The sequence below is a fragment of the Corvus moneduloides genome, chromosome Z (genome assembly GCF_009650955.1).
Source record: "Corvus moneduloides isolate bCorMon1 chromosome Z, bCorMon1.pri, whole genome shotgun sequence".
NCBI classification, from domain to species: domain Eukaryota; kingdom Metazoa; phylum Chordata; class Aves; order Passeriformes; family Corvidae; genus Corvus; species Corvus moneduloides.
This window is the reverse complement of record NC_045511.1, coordinates 71,972,408-71,991,368: the sequence shown is the minus strand read 5'-3', so window position 1 is coordinate 71,991,368 and position 18,961 is coordinate 71,972,408. Positions and strand designations below refer to the sequence as shown.

The window sequence follows — 18,961 nt, the reverse complement described above, 5'->3', positions numbered from 1 at the left end:
TTTTTTTTTTTTGGACCTGTTTACCTTGTCTGTCTTACTCCCTGTATACTCTCTCCCCTATCCCTGTCTGTCTTGCGGGAACAGCAGTAACAAGGAGTTGGCCACCAGCTGAGGTCAGACCACCATGCTTACAGTCAGATAGATATACATATGGCTTTGCTTGACTAGGTAAAATACACATGTATACCTAAAAATCTGAATATTATTTAAACCTCAGTGTTAAAATCTGTTATGAGTCCCAGTGTGCTTGTTATTTTTGTCAAAGTAAAGTTCTGGTTCAAAGAACTATAGGCTCCTCTTTTGAATTTGATGTAGTTTTTATATTCGCCCAGCCAAAAGGCAAATTTTAAGATCCATTGAGAGCATTTGTGAAGCCATAAAATGTTGTTATCTCAGCACTTCATTTTCAACCCATTGAGGAAATATGAATGTTTACAGCTGAGGTGTGATTTCAAGCCCTAGCATTAAAAATACTGTGTGAAATCTTGAGGTCACTGAAATCAGTGATCAGCTGCCTCCACAAAGGCATAATTTTTATTTCTGCAACTTTACAGAGATTTGCTATCTGCTTAATATTAAAGAATGACAAAAACATTGCAAAGTGTCCAAGGAAGATAGGTCACAGTTTCAGTTCAGTTACAGATTAGTTTAAGAGCCAGTGCTAATACTGCTAATACCAGTGGGGCAAAACTTTCACCATATACAAGTGAAATCACTGAGGAATGCAGAAAGCCATTAAACAAACGAGAACATTTCCTTACATTACTGATGTATAGGAGCCATACACAGAAACTATCACATGGAGTTGGGACAATCAACTGTTATGACAGAGGATGAACATCGTTCAAAAGAAATAAGTAAAAAAAAAGTTTCTTCAAAGTCAGATATAAAGAAATGAAGGCAGAAAAGTACACAGGTGAATATTATGCACATATATACACACAAAACTGAAATATAAAAATAGAGTAAATCCCTAATGAACATTTCCTGGAAGGCATAGTTATTGGCTTATATTTGTAGAAAAATCGTTTTCTTTTACATTAGTAGTGAACTACATCCACAATGGAAAGAAGGAAAAAACCACACACAAAAAAATACTTATTTTTGATTTGAAGAAAGACCTGTAAATATGTTGCACATTGTTACACCCTGGACACTTAATGTATGGGCTAAACCAAGGTTCTTTTGCTTTGGGTAGACGCAAAGAAGAAATACCAACCAGATTTTCTCAAGAGCTAAACATCACACAAAAGTTTTCTAGCAAAAATATAGCAAATTAAGAAAACTTTAGCAAAGGACTAAATACAACACCAAATTCAATATAAAGCACTTATTTTAACATTACTTAGCATTTACTTAGCCCATTCAACTTAGAAGCCCTTAAACCCATAAAATACTAAGTTACTCAAAAATGTTCAATGAAAAAGAGAATTAGGAGAAGAGAGAGAAAGACAGAAAAGGTACAGAAAAACACACACACGGCTACCAACTCCTAGGGTTCCAGCATGAGTTAGAAACACCAGGAGAAGGCAGGGTCACAGTCAACCCCTTTTAAACATTTGGCCCTTCATGGGCCTGTCCCTCAGGTGGGACTTCTGGTCACTTGGCCAGTCAGGAGCTGGGTCAGCACTGCCCCTGCTGTGTGATTGATTGATTGATTGATTGACTGACAGCTCTCCTAGGCTGGGGGGTCTGGGGGCAGGGCCCTGGCTCAGCAGAAGCAAGGCCTGACCCACCCACAACCACACACACACAAGCATTGGCTTGATACACCAAACTTGTCCAGTCTGACGTGCATTCAGCACTCTGGAACAATCCTCCCCTATGCTCATCCAGATGAAAATAAATGCACAGTTGTAGTGTCCTTTCTTCTTGTACCACAGGCATTGTAATTAGCTATCAATCAAATGAATTTAAACTTTATAATGAAAATATAAATGGGGTTTTTTTGATAAGAGTGATGCTGGTGCAAAGTTATGCCTTTAAAGCTGAATTTAACCCTATTTTAGAAGGCAGTCCTGGGATTTGTCCACTCTTGAATAAAAGACTGAAATTATCTTTTACATATGCATCTTCCTGTGTGCTCCCTGATTGTTTGCGAGTGGATACCATGGTTCTGCTGAAAGGTTATATTTGTTGTAATACCTTTCCTCAGAAACCTACATTTATAAACTTAGTAATTTAGGACGCTGCTGTATGTTTGGAAAAAGTGGTGCAGCGTGCACCATGTTAGAGGGCTCTTGCACTGTGAATGCTCATTTCTGGGAACGGATTAAAATAACATTGCTGTACCTGGCAGGTCTGGAGTGAGTCCTAGATCAGTCAATGATCTAATGCATAAATGGAAGGATCAGCATGGGTCTTTCATTAAGAAGCTGTCTGAGATGCTAGCTACTGCCCTAGGTACCTGGTAATGTGCTGACAGCTACAGCAATTGCCTAGGAACAGGAGGGGAAAGAAAAAAAGTCTTAGGCAAAGTCACAGATCTGCAAGCAGAGATCATAATTTAAAGTTCCTAAAATGCAGGAACAAAGTTTGTAAGCAAAGTTCTCAGACTAAAAATAAGAAAGCTGAGTTACTAAGGAGGTGTGCCTTTTAAGTCTTTGCTGAAGATTGACCCTTAGCAGTTGAGCAAGTTTGCATACAATGTTCAATTCATACAAAGAAAATTATGATTAAGAAGAGTAAATAAAGGAAAAATTCATATTTAAACTGATCAGAAAGATAGCAAAAGTCTCTCCTTAGCAGAGAACTTCAAGAGAAGCCTAATCCCCACAGAGTGTAAGAAAAACAAATCTGACTATCATTTCAAGGGCTAGAGGCACTTTTCTGAAGGTTGGATGAAATATCTTTGCAAAGCCCTGGGTATAAGGATGTGCCATACTTAATCTAAACCTTTGGTTGTTTCAAACTTTCTAGCCTCCAGGCAATGGCAAATCCTTCCGTAACAACTTATGGAGGGTGAAACTGAAATCATACACAAGACAGTGGCTTACACCAGGTGATGGTTTGCATGTCATAACACAATGCAATTTCCTGCCATTTTAAGCACACCTGTTATGTCTAGCTAGAATGGAAAATGGTCATAGCAATAGAAACTTCTTGAAGTATTACACGTACAGTCACTCTGCCTTAATTTTCTTAAGCACACTAAGCACTAAGCAGCCCTTAGCTGAGTTTGGCTTCTAGGCATCTCTTGGAAGGCTGACCTCTTTACATTTAAAAAAGCTGGTTTGCTTAAAAGTAGGACACTTCTTCTATTCAAAGTTCAGCTAGCTCCTGCATCTGATAGCAAATGTCATAAAAATTTCAGCAAATCCAAAGACTTACGTGGACATGATTTCTACTCAGATGCCATTAGCACATTAAAAAAGACATGTTAAAAAAATTACTGTTCTGATTGAATCTTAATTTTTTCACTCTGTAAAGAACTTAGATTGAAAATCAATATTCAGTAGTCCTTTGTCAAACAGGCATGCTTAGTATGGCTGAAGAAAGGGTGGAGAAGAGGAGGAAAATAATCTGCAAAAGGGAAGGATCACTACCTGATTTGCAGGTGTGAGCCAGTTTTTGACCATTGCCTTTGACTGCTGGTAGCTAAATTTGGAATGACCAGCCACTGACAGAAAGGAATGACAAAGGAATCAGGGGAAAAAAAGAAAAAAAGAAAAACAAATGGAAAAACAAACACCTGTAGCAAAATCTATAGTGTATTTTAAGTAGCAACAACGTCCTCCTCTTTAAAAGCTTTTTAAATTCTATCAGGAAACCAGCCCTTTGATGAAAGGCACCTGGTTCAAGATGCACAACAGCTGTAAATTTATATTTTCTTTAAAGCACTCAGAATCCCTTTGTTTCTGAAGAAAATACAGCTCATTTTCATCAAAATATTGAGAGACTTGAAACCTGCTGTAGTCTTAGCAGAAGTAGCATCAGTTTCAAAAAATGTTGACTTCATGCCACATCTCAGTTGGATGGAGCCTTTCCTCTTTCTGTTAGCAGCTTGCATACAGACATCCTTTTCAAAGGCGCTGGTAAACCTTGGTGTGAGGATTAAACTGAAGTTCTCCAGCTGCAAAGCTGATGGCAGTGGCAGATGGGACATAGGGCTTTTTGCTACAGCAACACTGTGTCCCCTGAGCTAACCATTTTGCCATTTGGTCTCCCATATTTATAAAAGCTGTGTAAAGTTGCCTTTGACTGCAGGCTTAGCAGGCTCAGATGTGTAGGAGAGGTAAATCTTCCTCAAGGCTCTGGCAGCCTGGCACTTGTGTGCTGTGTGCTCTGAACAGCATCACTCTGCTCCAGGTCACCTCAAAGCCTTGTAACATCTCCCCTCCCCACTGTATGCTTAGCTGCAGTTTACAAAGGTTAAGAGGGCTGCTGAAGTAATTGATCTGATTCTGCTTCTTTTACAATACCAGTGAAAATCCAACTGATTTTATTGGAAGTACAATAACAATTGTAATAAAGATAGATTAAAGGAAAAGTGGCATGTTAGGGAACCTAATCCTTTCACCAGCTTATGTAGAATTATTTCTGATGGGAAAAGCATAGGTGGCTACCCTGATCAAAAATATAAGCTTAGTTTTATTTGCATCTAAGTCTGCTGGAAGAATCTGGATGTGTGAATAAAACTGCATGTGGAGTTTTATGTCTTTATTTAAGTTTGGCTATAGGAATTCTGTAATCTTAATGATCACATCATACCAAGATGAGATATCAATGTCTCATACATTTTGTGCTTGTAATGAGTTTCCCAGAGGCTCTTTGCATGTGGTAATTGCATACCATCATTTTACAGTGGAAACTATGTGTTTGAGAATGAATACTTGAGATCTCAAGAATGTTTACTGAAAGAACAGAGGTAATCGTAGAATCAATATCTCCTTTAAAACTAACGATTCGGTTGCTTAATATTTTATACAGAGTAATAGTTATGCTGCATAAGAAACCTGAGAAGGACATCCATATTGTAAATTTAATGAATCAACCAAAACTCCTTGTATTGTCTGAAAATGACATGAAGGGTTTAGAAGAGTCTTTGAGCTAGTGAAAGCTGGTGTGTAGTATTTCAAGCTGAAAATAAAGAGAATGATAGTATTTTTTGAACCCACTTCTGGGATCAATAGCTGTTTGGAAGAGATGAGATCCACCTGATTATGTAGGACAAATCTACCTTTGTCAACAGCCTGGTATGGTTTGTGAGACACTTGGTGGGGAGAGATTTCAAATGGGAATAACTGGGGAGGGAGAGGTTTCCCAGCAAGTAAGGAAGCTGTGTGTGGAGTAGGCAAGCCAAAGGCCTGGGGTGATGGGAGCAGAACTGGACACAGTAATTAACAAAACAGGAGTGAAATGCAATCTGTTTGAGAACAGGCATGAAAAGAAGGAAGTGTCTCAAAAATAGCCTTCTTGGGAGAGCTCTCAAGCCTGTATTCAGTAGTCAGCACAATTGGGTGCCTCTCTGTGGTGGTTTGACCCTGGTTAGATGTCAAATGCCCACCAAAAGCCACTCTGTCACTGCCTTCATCAACTGGACAGAGGGAGAAAAATATAACAAATGGTTGAGATAAGGGCAGGGATGGATAGATCACTCATCAACTACTGTGATGGGCAGAACAGATTTAACTTGTGGTATTAATTTTTTGACAACCAAATGAGAATAAAATAATCATAATGAATAAAAAAAAAATCTTAAAACACCTTCTCCCCCTCCCTCTCTTCTTCCTAGACTTAGCTTTACTCCCAAAGTTTCTACCTCCTTTCCCTAAGCAGTGCAGGGGAACAGGAATGGGAGCTGTGGTCAGTTCATCACATTGATACAGGGAGCTTAGGCTTTAAGAGTTAATTGCTGATTGTGGAAATTGCTGGTATTGCTTAATTTTGCAGCTGCTTGCTAAACAATGTGTATCGCTTGTTCAATACTTATTATGTGGGCCAGGTAAAAGGGAGGGATGCAGGGGAGAATAAGGGTAAGATGCCAGACCATTGGTAAGAGGAAGAAACTGTGACCAAAAGATCCTGCTTTCGGACCCTAAACCAGTTCAAACCAGCCTTGAGGCTTGGAATTGGACCAGGAACTCAGTGAGCAGTGCAAGAGAGCAAGGTGGAAAGTTTGAACCTGAAGAAGACTACTTACTTCACCAGAGGAAGACCTTACTTCATCCCTGAGACCCCAGCCCACGACCACCAGGTGGCACTGTACCAGCATGCTAAAATGCTAATGATGTCTGAGCTAATTATAATATGAAGCAGGGACCGACAATGAATATGTATAGGCATATGGTGTAATTTAATGCATATGTAACGTGTAATCAGAGATATATCGAGCTGAACACCATGGAGGGCACACATGGTTTTTGAGGGCTACCTCCCATGCGTCCAGTGCTGCAATAAACATACCCACTTTACAACTTTATTAGTTGTGGAGTCTTACATGTTGGAATCAGCACGTTGTCTCTGACACCTGTAAAGAAAGAACCTTGGAATCTTCTGCTCCAGCCTGGAGTTCTTCCCACAGAAGACAGTCTTGTGGAAACTGCTCCAATGTTAGTCCTTCCCATGGGCCACAAGAGACAGTCTTCCACATATTTTCCAGAATGAGTCTTCCCTGTGGGCTGCAGTTCTTCATGAACTTCCAGCATGGGTCCATTCCATTGAGTGCAATCCTTTATGAACAGCTTAGTCAAAAATGAGACTCCCTTTCTATGGATCACAAGTCCTGACAGCAAAGCTCCTCCAATGAGGGCTCCTCTCTGTAGGGTCAGAGATCCTGACAGAAGCCTGCTCCAACATGGGCTTTCCACAAGGTCACAGAATCTTTTGAGCATTCCCCTGCTCTGGCATGAAGTTCTCTACAACTGGCATGTGGATCTCTGCTTCCCTGTGGACCCCATGGGCTGCAGGGGCACAGCTGCCTCACCATGGGTTGCACCATGGGCTGCAGGGGAATCTGACCTCCAGTGTCTGCAGCACCTCCAGCCCCTCCTTCTGCACTGAACTGGCTGTCTGCAGAATTGTTTCTCTCTCACATTCTCACTGTTCTCTCCCAGCTGCTGTTGAGCAGTAATTTTTCCCCTTCTTAGCTCTGTTTTCCCAGACCAGTACCATCATTGCTGACAGGCTCAGTCTTGGCCAACAACAGTGAATTTATCTTAGAGCCAGCTTTGTTGGACATAAAGGAAGTTTCTAGCACCTTCTCATAGAAGCCACCCCTGTAACCGCCCTGCTACCAAAACCTTGCCACGCACCTCTAATAAAATCTGTGAAATGCCTCTAGTGCATGCTGTATGGAAAAAAACCCCAAAACAAACCAAAACCAAAAAAAACGAACAAACCAAAAGGAGTTAGAAGTCTGTGTGCTGTCATAACGCTATGTCAGTGGATCAGGGAAGTGTAGTAAGAGAGCTCCCAAGAAAGGAGTGCTGTAATGATTGGATAGAGGCTCCTTAGAAAGACCAGAGTGGGAAGGTGCAAAGAATTGTTTTCCCTTTATGTGAGAGAGTAGCAGGAGTGTGCAGAGCTCTGTCCAGGGATAGGTAAGGAGACAGATGGGAGCTTGTGGCTGGATGAAGGTCAGCAGGTAGACCAGTGTGGCTGCTGCTGCAGTGGGTATCTGCTACAGATCTCCTTAGCAGGAGGAAGTAGTAGCTGAGGCCTTCTTCAGATGACTGGAAGAAACATCACATTTACAGGCCCTGGTCATTGTGGGGGACTTCAACCACCCTGATATCTTTTAGAGGGACAAAACAAAAGGGTTCAATCAGTCTTAGAGATTTTCTAGAGCATGTGAATGATGGGTGATTGAGGAGCCAAGAAGGCAGGGTGCTCTGCTGGTCCTGCTACTTATTAGCAAGGAAGAACTGGTCATGGATGTGAAACTCAGGGGCAGCCTTGGCTACATAAGGTTGTGGGTTCATGATCCTACAAAAAGGGTGAAGGGCAAAAAGCAGGACCACAGCACCAGGTTTCAGGAGAGTAAACTTTGGTCTCTTTGGGGACTTGCTTACCCAATAATGTACAATAAGTTATTACAGCATTTCAGATTTTTTGACATAGCCATGTAAATACTAGATTTTTCTTTTAATTTATGTGCCTATTGGTAACTCAAAATTCTATGGTAGGAGAGCGTTTTCTGGATTTTTGAGGCAAATACTGATTTTGTAAGCAGTTTTGTCTTCATTTATACTTTAAAGTCAGAGACTGCACTAATATGAATAAATATCAGGATACTCAAATGAATACAGCCATACTTCTTCACTCCAGAAGTCCCAATTAAGGCAGGAGATTGAATATCTTTGTAGTATCTGCTTGCTTGATTTGCTTGATTTGTAATATCTTTACTTGCTTTAAAACCCTTCCTTAAAACCTTTTTTTGGGAGCAGTGCCTACAAAGACACGACATGGCTAGAGCAGTCATGTGTTGTGTCTGCTGCTTATCACAATGATCAGTACAGGGTAATTGTTTTCTCAAATTCCTCTGTGCATTGTCTTCATCTATTGCTTCCTCGTGCTTGTATTGTAGGCTCTTCCAAACAGGAAAAGTCTTCATAATGGTCAGTTCTTTCATTTTCTATTTCTGTTCTGTGTTTTTATGGAAGATCCTTACCTTTGGATAATTCTAAGGATAGCCTTGTCTAGATACAGTGACAATACAAGTACTAGTGTTAATGCTTTTGTTGTTATTCTTGTTTATACGTCTGAGAAGCTCATCTGTTTGCATAAACATAACTATTTTTTGGCTTGAAACTGCTCTCCCTAAAAATCTATGACCTGCCAGGAATACAACTTTTAGTATTTGGCATCTTACACTCTCCTTCACTGCTGGGCAGAATTCAAAACCAAAGTACTGTCTCTTTGAATTCATTTTGTCACAACTGGGCAGTTTTTCTTGTGTAACTCACAAGTTCACTTTTCACTCTTGTGTTAAGAAGAAAATCTCCAACTACCCAAAACTTTATTCTGAATTTAGAATTAATTGATGTGACTGTTCAAGAAAAATAAGTGCAACCTGGCCTAGGCAGATTTAAAATCACTGCCACTAAGGTAGGTGTTCCACTGCCTGAGAGTGACAATGGACTTAAAAGTTTCAGAACAGCCTGCATCAGCTTCCTGTGGTTTATGTTCTTTGTTGCTTTCTTTTCGTCTCAAGAAACATAATCTAGTCATAAAATCTAAAATATGTTCAGTAGTTTCTAATCAGGCAACAGAAAATATGATCTATGCCACTGTGATTTTGCAGATCAGACACTGTCTTTCCACTATGCCCTGAAACTAAGTTACAGCTCCTGAGCATCCCACAGAAACTCCATCTTGGCCCTCTTCCAGATGAAAGAAAACAGCTGGCTAGAGGAGTGAGGAAATACAGTAAAACTAAAATAAACTCTGGATTTAAAGGCTTACACACACAATGCATGAGAGAATTTAATCTTCACTGAAAATTTTAGGACAAACTTCATATTTGATTCCCATCCTGTTTCCTCTACTTTATTTTTTATTGGTCTTTTGAATCAATGAAACTCTACTTTGGGTTCTGCAGTCCCTTCCTGTGATATAGAATACACTGTTGTGTCAGTAGCGACTTCAGACTGCTCTCTAAAAGCATAACAATGGATGTTAATGTTAGAATCAACACATTTCATTTATCTCTATCCAGGGACATATTCTGATAACAGATCAGCTAAACTGGGCAGCCTGTCTTTCCTTAGAGGAGACACTCCTGTATTCATAAAAAGCATTTTAAATGAGGTTATTTTTTGTTTTTAATGTTTGAAATTGGAAAAATTATGGATCTTTTTCAAAAATAAAAGAGAAAAAAGAAACAACACACAACCAAAACCCTAATTTATATTTAAAATAAAACTAAAATTGTTTTAAAAATTAGTCCCCTTACTCAAAAACTTAAGTGAGCTTGCATTAATTTATTAATTTTTATGTCTTACTTGTTAAAAGTAACAGAATAACTGCCTGATTTCTCCTTGCTTCATGTCTTTCCTCATTATTATAATGGATACCATTGAATATCCAGTTCTATACTAATCTAATTTGCATCAGGCTTAATATGATTCAGAATTATGGATTATGGTTATATTTGGTTTCTCATTAGTTTTTAACAATCCAAATGTGCAAAAGGATTGCTATTACAGTATAAATATATTTACTTGCTTTCTTTCTTTTGTGAAGAAAGGTGGTCATAGAATCATAGAGCCATAGAATCATAAAATCATAGAATATACTGATTTGGAAGGGATCTATCAGGATCAATGAGTCCAGCTCCTGGCCTGGAACAGCACAGCCCCAAGAATTATGGCATATATCAGAAAGCATTGTCCAAACACTCTTACTGAACTCAGACTGGCTTGGTGCTGTTACCACTTCCCTGGGGAGCCTGTTCCACTGTGAAGACTCTGTGTGAAGAACCTTTTCCTACTATCCAGCCGAAACCTCCCCTGACACACCTTCAGGCCATTTCCTCAGATCCTGTCACTGGTCACCACAGGGAAGAGATCAGTGCCTGCCCCTCCTCTTTCCCTCACAAGGAAGGTGCAGACTGCGATAAGGTCTCCCCTCAGTCTCCTCTTCTCCCGGCTGAGCAGACCAAGTGACCTCAGCCTCTCCTTATATGGCTTCTCCTCCAGATCCTTCATCATCCTCACGGCCCTCTTTTGGATGATCTCTAAAAGCTTTATATCTCTTTTATATTGTGGTGCCCAAAACTGTCCCCAGGACTCGAGGTGAGGCCACCCCAGTGCAGAGCAGAGCAGGACAATCCCCTCCCTTGCCCAGCTGGCGATGCTGTGCCTGATCCCCCCCAGGACACAGCTGGCCCTCCTGGCTGCCAGGGCACTGCTGACTCAAATTAAGTTTGCCAGGGACCAGGACTCCCAGTTTCCACGTTGCTGCTCTCATTCCCCAGTCTGTCTGTACATCCAGGGTTGCCCCATCCCGGTGCAGAATCTGACACTTGCCCTTGTTAATCTCCATACAGCTGGTGATTGCCTATCACTCCAATTTTTCAAGGCCTCTCTGCAGGTCTTCCCTGTCCTCCAGCAAGTTGACAGCTCCTACCAATTTAGTCTTGTCACACTTAGTGTTCCTTCAAGTCCTCTCTCCAGTTCATTAATAAAGATGCTGAAGAGCACAGGTCTGAGGATAGAGCCCTGTGGAACCCCACTAGTGACAGGTCACCACTCAGATGTCACCCCATTCACTATAACCCTCTGTGTCCAACCTGTGAGTCAGTTGCTCAGCCATTGTGTAACACTGTTATCCAGCTGTGGGCTGGACATCTTGTCCAGAAGGATCCTGGGAGAGACAGTCTGGAAAGGCTTTGCCAAGATCCAGAAAGATTACATCAGCTGGCTTCCCTTGTTCAACTAGGTGGTTTACCCTGCTGTAGGAGGAAATCAGGTTTGATAAGCAGGACTTTTCCTCTCATGAAACTGTGTTGGCTGTGATTGATGACTGTGTTGTCCTCCAGGTGTTTTTCAAAAGCTCCCAGAATAAGCTTTTCCATGATTTTACTAGGAACAGAAGAGAGATTTTGTCCTGGTTTTGGCCAGGACAGGGTTAATTTTTTTGCAGTAGCTGGGAGGGGGTGTAACTGAAAGGGTGTGGCCAGGACAGGATGTTATCCTATATCACCTAATGTCACTGTGGGGAGGCAGAGGTAGAGGGACTCTCTGGAGAAGAAGGGTGTGCCTGCCTGTTGTAAAAAACCCAAATGTAATGGAGGGGGAAAGCTGTCTGTCACTGTTCACTGTCTCAGGGCCTGCAGTGAGCATTTATGCATGTGAATCACTCTCTCTTTTGTGTACTTTTTGTATTGTTGCTGTTACTGTTCGTTTTATCTCATTGCTGTTTCTAGTAATCTGTTATTATCTCAACCCATGATCTTCACCTTTTGTGCTGCTGATTCTCAACTCTATCCTGCCTAAGCAGGAAGAAAAAGGGGAAGGGGAACTGAGTGAGCAGTGTGTGGTTTAGGAGTCTGAGTGGAGGCACTGAATTGGGGAGTACCATTCCCAAACCACAGCAGACTGACAGGCCTGTAGTTTTCAGGGTCCTCCTTCTTGCCCTTCTTAAAAATTGGGACAATGTTCACCAGCTTCCAGTTGCTTGAGACTCCAGATGCCCAAGACTGCTCAAAAATCATTGAAAGTTGCAATGACACCAGCCAGCTATTTGAGGATGTATGGATGAAGCCTATTAGGGCCCATGGAGTTGTAGGGTTTCGGCTGTAACAGCAGATCCTGCACAAGTCCACTGGGAGTTGGTCATTCTTGCAGTCATGGTCCTCCAGTTCAGGGCACTAAGACCCCCTTGGTCCATCATCTGTCGTGAAGACAGAGGATAAAAATACATTAGACGTCTCTGCCTTGTCTATGTCCCTGTTTGGGAGGTGACCATCCGTATCCTGTAAGAGGCCTATGTTATTTCTACACTGCCTTTTGACATTAACGTATTTTTTAAAACCCTTTTTAGTATTAGTGGAAAAGATTTCACACCACACTCTTTCACCTAGGTGAAAGAGATTAAGAAAGTTCCTTTTTTACATATCATGTCATTACACTAACATGTACTGCACTATCTCAGCCCTTTTCTACTTAACAAAGTGAGATCCTTTGAGGATTTTTTTCTGATAGTAATATGCTTTGTATGATTCAAATAAAATGAGAGATTAAAATGTCTCCAGAAGGACCATAATTTTCTAGAACAATTCTTCCAGAGCACAGGATGACAGAATTATTTTTTACGTTCAGTATGTGAAGCAACTTGGATACCTTGAGGTATACTTAAACTTTAAAGCTTGATATTATGAAATGTATTTTATTTTTGTAAAATGAGTCAGTTCATGCAGAATGACTTCCTCAAAATGCCAGCAACCCTGATAAAGGGCTAAATTGTTCTAATCAGGTAATTGTTAAAGTAATGTCGTAGCTGTTTTCTTTAAATCAGTTTCATTACTCAGATCTGTGATCTATGAAGTCTGTACCAGCTACTAAAGTACAATTCATCTTAAATTAAAATGATGATTTTCTTTGGCAAGACAATACAATGTTCTTTGTAATGCAATGAATTATGTGGGTATACTTGTCAGTATAAATTTTCTGGCAACAGTAATAAACCATTTTATCATTCATTTTATTTCTGGAGAAAATAATCTTTTCCTATTCACACAGACGTATCATTTCCATTGGTCCTTAAGAAGGACTTGGTAATACTTCAATCTGAGTGCTATTAGAAAGCATTCTATTACTGCTCAGTAAATATATTACTTTCTTTTCCATTATGCTTACGAATCTCCAAAGAAGGACTTGCTTTTATTACCCTGGTCTTCTCTGGCACAGGACCAGCCTTCTTCAGAATCTGTCCATCCACAAAAGTGGCTTTTCATGGAAACACCTCTCACATACCAATGACATTGCAGTAGCAGTGTTCACAGAATTTTTTTCACCATTCAGTCCTAAAACTCCTCAATATGGTCAAAGTAGCACAGAAATATAACTATATTTCTAATATGATGTTAGTCAAGTTTCTGTAATTGTAAAACTCCCCTAATTTATATTGTACAAATGAATATGCCCTGTTTCCAGACTGTAGTCTCTTCTCAGTTGTGACTAGACAACAAAGCCTCCAGACAATTTATTCAGTGTTCAGTTTTCAGAGATTTTGCTTATAATATAAACTGCATGGCTGAGAAGGAGTTAGAGTTTATGGTTCCAAGTGCCGTCTGTAGGGGACCCACAGCCTGCACAAAACAGCAAGAGATTCTTTCAATGAAACATACACAAGGGAGGGGGAGGAAGAGAACATACATGGAAAGGACAGACAATGTGGAGGAATGGAAACTTGCAATGACAAGGACCTGCAGGAGAAAGGTACCAACAACGATGCAGCAAATCAGAATGACAGAGGAGCTCATGCATTTCTGCTGGATATCATTTAACACATAATCTTCACACACTTTCTCATATTGTCATGCTTTTGTCCCAGCCAGCTAAGTACCAGGCAGCTGATCAGTGACTCCCCTCCAACTCTCTTGGTGAGGTGGGAAGGAGATTGAAAAACATGAATAAAACTCATGGGTTGAGATAAGAATAGTTTTATAACTGAAACTAGACAAAATAAATAGAAGATAATTGTGATAATAATAGTGATAACAAAATAATAATAAAAATAACAACTGCAATGAAAAAGAGAAAGACAGATTAATAAAACCCAGAGAAATGCACAATACAGTTGCTCACCACCCACTGGCCATTGCCCAGCAAGTCTCCGAGCAGGACTTGTCCTCTCCCTACCAGCTGCTATGGTTTACCCTACAAACCACTTTATATGCTGGTCATGACATTTTATGGTGTTGGAATATCCCTTTGGCTCACTCAGGTCACCTGTCCTGGCTGTGATTCCTCCCAGCTTCTTGTGCAGCCCCTCACTGGCAGAGCATGAGACACTGATGAGTCCCTGACCCTGGGAAAACACTGCTTAGCAAAAGCCAAAACATCAGAGTGTTCTCAACATGATTCTCACACTGAGTACAAAGCACAGCACTGGACAAGCTACTGGGAAGAAAACCAACTCCATCACAACTGAAACCAGGACATATATAAGAGGGGTTTTTCTACTTTAATGTAAAGTGCAGCTTTGACTGCTGTTTTTATTTCTAACTCTGTTGGTTTTTGCTAAATAGTTGCAAAGCTACAAAAAGAGTAAGGAAGTATCTTATCTTCCCTGTATATGACTCTTTGATCCTAGACAAATCCAGCACTGCAGACAGGGAAGGATAGGAGTTGATTTCCAATTAAAGCTGTCTGTGGTGTCAGCAACCTTCTCTTGTTCTTTCCTGATAATCTGTCATAGCTCCTATTCCTACCATCTCTTTGTAGGTGTTCTGTTCCTCTGTCTTTATCCATGCCTTCTAAATAAATCTTTCTTAACTGTGATGTGCTTCAAAGCAGAAATGTTTCTTCAGACTTTACTATGTATATTGATTCTGCCTTTGGGAACACAATTCACTCCAGTTATATCACCTTAGAATAATTTGTTCACCAGAAGTTGATAATAAACAAGGCATTGAGATCAATATCAATTAGCATCCATCAATAAATGAATAACAAATCAACAAGCCTTTTAATGTAAACAGAAATGGAGAATACGTTGAGAACTTCAGGAGGAGCAGAAAAATTAGGAGAAAAAGTAATAGTGATTGTATAAATTTTTTTCTCTTTCCCCCACCCCTCTAATTGTTGCCTATCTTGTAGTGTGTCATTAATAGTTGTGTCCCTGTTTTATTGCCTCATTTATGCAGAACCTTACTAAAAAGGGACTGCAGGAAGGACTGGTGCTCAGACTATACCAATTCTATTACATTAAGATAACCTATACAATATAACAATTCAGTTGTATTAAGATATATCTCAGAGTGCTGCAACTTCTGTAGATATTTTAGATTATAAATTTTTCAGAGTTAGAAAGCAATTCTCTTTCAGAAAAGAAACTGGAGTTTGTGTTTGTTTCTGTTTTAGGAAAATGTTTGGCATACTTGAGGTTCATTAAAGAATAAAAATAATCACAAGTATTTTGCTCTCCTAGTATGTTTTTGCTTGGTCACACCATAAGACTTTAAAGAGAATGGACTTCTCCTAGTCCAGTATAAAGAAAATTTCCATTGGTTATATGAGAAAGGCAGGTAACTCTTTATCACCACTGAAGTGATTTGGGTGAAAATACCTGCCTTAAGACCAAAGAAATCCTAGTTACTATTGGAGACAAGATAAAACATATCTCTTTAATTCCTGTAAAAGGAAAAATTCAAAAAGGTTTATTTGGGAATACTAGCTTGATTTCATAAGTCTTAAGTGCACTTCCTTATATCAGAGACAAGGGAAAATGTTTAGGATGTGAAGCTCCAGGGATTCTTAGTGTCACAGCAGTAAATTAATGCCATTGAGAACTGACACTGATATAATAACATATAACTTGCTATTTCAAGTACTGTGCCAATTACCTGTCTGGTGTCTTATGATTAAGTTTAAAAAGCAAATATGATTCTTCAGACTGTGGGTTAAAATTTGACAATTTAGGAATATAGGAAGCAGGAAGGTGCTGAAAAACAGTCGTGTTTTACTGTGTATTACTGCAATTTGTTTTTTGAGAAAGTTTTATCTTGCATGTTTCTTGGTTAAAGAATAAGATGGATTAAAAAAATATGGAAAAATGAGAGTGACAAACAATAAAAGGCTGCAGGATTCAGATAAGAAATGCATGAAAGAATAACACAACATAATTGCATATCTGAATAAATCTAAACCAAGAAATGGAATATATTTAAATTCTTTCAAATTTATCCGTGTCAACAATCATAAAAGAAAAAAACAAAACTAAACAACAGAGAAAAATGAATGTCATTTAAGCGAACCAGAACAACACAGAACAAATAAACATTCATATAAGGAGATCATCTGAAAACATGGTCTTTCTAGTTATCTTTGATGTTCTCTGTATTCCAAAAGCAAAAAGTTAGTTACAATAATAACAACTAATAAATTGTTAGTTAGTAGTCAAATGAAAAATTGGAGTAAATACTGCCAAGCCCCTAATGACCATATTTTGTATTGATTTATATGCTGCAGAAAAACATAATAAAATGCATATATATTTATCTCAGGAGTGAAAATGCTAGCTGAGCTAAAATTCATTCAGTCAAGACTTATGAGATGTGCTTATCTTCTATAGATTTTCAAGTACAGTATAAGTAGAATTTTTAGATTTCTTGTATTTGTTTTCTAGTTAGTTGAGGTTTGTACTCACGGCAAAAAATGGTCCAAATCTTAGTTACTTACTTATCACTCAAGCAGCTCTCATTCTTATTATTGATGATGAAAAAAATATTTTCTAAGATGAAAACAGAAATCTTTTACTGCTTTCTGAATGGATTCTAATTTTTTTTCATAGGTTAAGATGAACACAATCCAGAACATTATCTGCATGAACTGAATACAACAAAGGAAAAAAAAGACACTATTCTCAAACTTGTGAACAGTGGTGTACATCAACATCTATCCTCAAACAGTTTAGGAGGGTTTCAATGACACTGCATCATATACATGCTGGTCACAGGAAGCGGTTTCTGTATTACCTACCATTAGGATTAAAAATTATAAAATGGAATTAAAGATGATAATTCTTAGAAAAAACCATATAAAGATTAGTTTCCTACTTCTGCTTGGTTGGTTTTTTTTTTAATCTATAATGTTAGAGAACAGTCCAATTATACTTTTCTAGTTTTATCTAGTTAGAATCATAGAATGATTTGGGTTGGAAGGGACCTTTAGGATCATCTGGTTCCAGCCCCACTGCCATGGGCAGGGACATCTTCCAGTAGATCAGGATGCTCAGAGTTCCATCCAACTTGGCCTTGAAAACTTCCAGGGCTGGATCTTCCATAACTTCTCTGGACAATCTATTCCAGTATCTCACCACCCTCATGGTAAGGAATTTCTTCCTCATATCTAATCTAAACCTACCCCATTTCAGTTTGAAGCCATTCCCCCTTGTCATGTCACTCCATGCCCTTGCAAATAGTCCGTCTTATCTTTCTTGTTAGCTTCCTTCAGGTACTGGAAGGCCACAATTAGGTCACCCCTAATCCTTCTCTTCTTCAGGCTGAACAATCCCAATTCTCTCAGCCTTTCCTTATAGCAGAGGTGCTCCATCCCTCTGATCACCTCTCCAACAGCTCCATGTCCTTCCTGTGCTGGGACCCCAGAGCTGGAGGCAGCTCTGCAGGTGGGGTCTCACCAGAGCAGGGCAGAGGGGCAGAATCCCCTCCCTCCCCTGCTGCCCACGGGGCTTTGGATGCAGCCCAGGACACACTTGGCTTTCTGGGCTGGGAGTGCCCATGGCTGGCTCATGTCCAGCTCTCACCCCAGCACCCCCAAGTCCTTCTGGGCAGGGCTGCTCTCGATCTGTTCATGCCCAGCCTGGGTTGGCACCAGGGGTTGTCCTGACTGAGATGCAGCACCAGCATGTGGCCTTGTTAAACCTCATGAGATTCCCATGGGCCACTTCTTGAGCTTGTCCAGGGCCCTCTGGTGTCATCTGCAGACTTGCTGAGGGTCCACTCAATCTCTTCATCTGTGTCATTCATGAAGATATTTAACAACACTAGTTCCTGAGAGACACCACTTGTCTCTGATGCCCATCAGGACTCTGAGCCATAGACCACCATCCTTTGCATGAGATCATCCAACCCCTTTCTTATCCATCTAACAGTACACTTATCAAATCCAAATCTGTCCAATTTACAGAGAAGGATGTTGTGAGGAACTGTGTCAAAGACCTTACAGCAGTCCAGATAAATGACATCTGTAGCTCCTCCCTTGTCAACTGTTGGAGTGACCCTGTCTTAGAAGGCAACCAGGTTGGTGAGGCAGAGCTCGCCCTCAGTGAAACTGTACTGGCTGTCTGGAATCATCTCCTTGTCCTCTGTGTTAGTAGAGTTTCTAGGAGATTCTGTTTATGATCTTCCCTCGCACAGAGGCTGACAGATCAGAGTTCTCAGGATTCTTGTTTCTACCCTTTTTAATAATGGATACAAATGTTTCTCTTTTCCAGTCACCTGGGACTTCACCTGACTGCCAAGACTTTTCAAATACCACGGAGAGCAGCTTGGCAACTACAACAGCCAATTCCCTCAGGACTCTGGGATGCATCCCATCGGGTCCTGCAGACTCCTGTGAAGAAGGTAAGAAAGATTTTTGCACCCTGAAAGTTTCTTTGCCACCCAACTGTAGCAGTAATATCATTATATATTGTAAATTATAATAAGCAAAAGCAGGTTAAAAAAAACCCAACGCAACAAAAAGCCCCAATATTGAATCATTGATTCATAGAATTATTTAGGTTTGAAAAGACCTTTAAGATTGAGCCCAACCATTAATCCAGCACTGTCAAG

The 18,961-nt window shown here is 40.0% G+C and overlaps 1 protein-coding gene across 1 annotated transcript in view; it reads left to right on the top strand.

Annotated features, from left to right (window-relative positions):
• The first annotated feature begins 12,098 nt into the window (after positions 1-12,098).
• The window catches only part of LOC116438291, a 37,917-nt gene continuing 31,054 nt past the window's right edge, over positions 12,099-18,961 (top strand). Inside the window, exons 1-3 of the mRNA XM_032097131.1 lie at positions 12,099-12,194; positions 18,248-18,427; positions 18,622-18,751. Of these exons, the coding sequence (XP_031953022.1) occupies positions 12,099-12,194; positions 18,248-18,427; positions 18,622-18,751 (406 nt within the window). The remainder of the gene's footprint in view (positions 12,195-18,247; positions 18,428-18,621; positions 18,752-18,961) is intronic.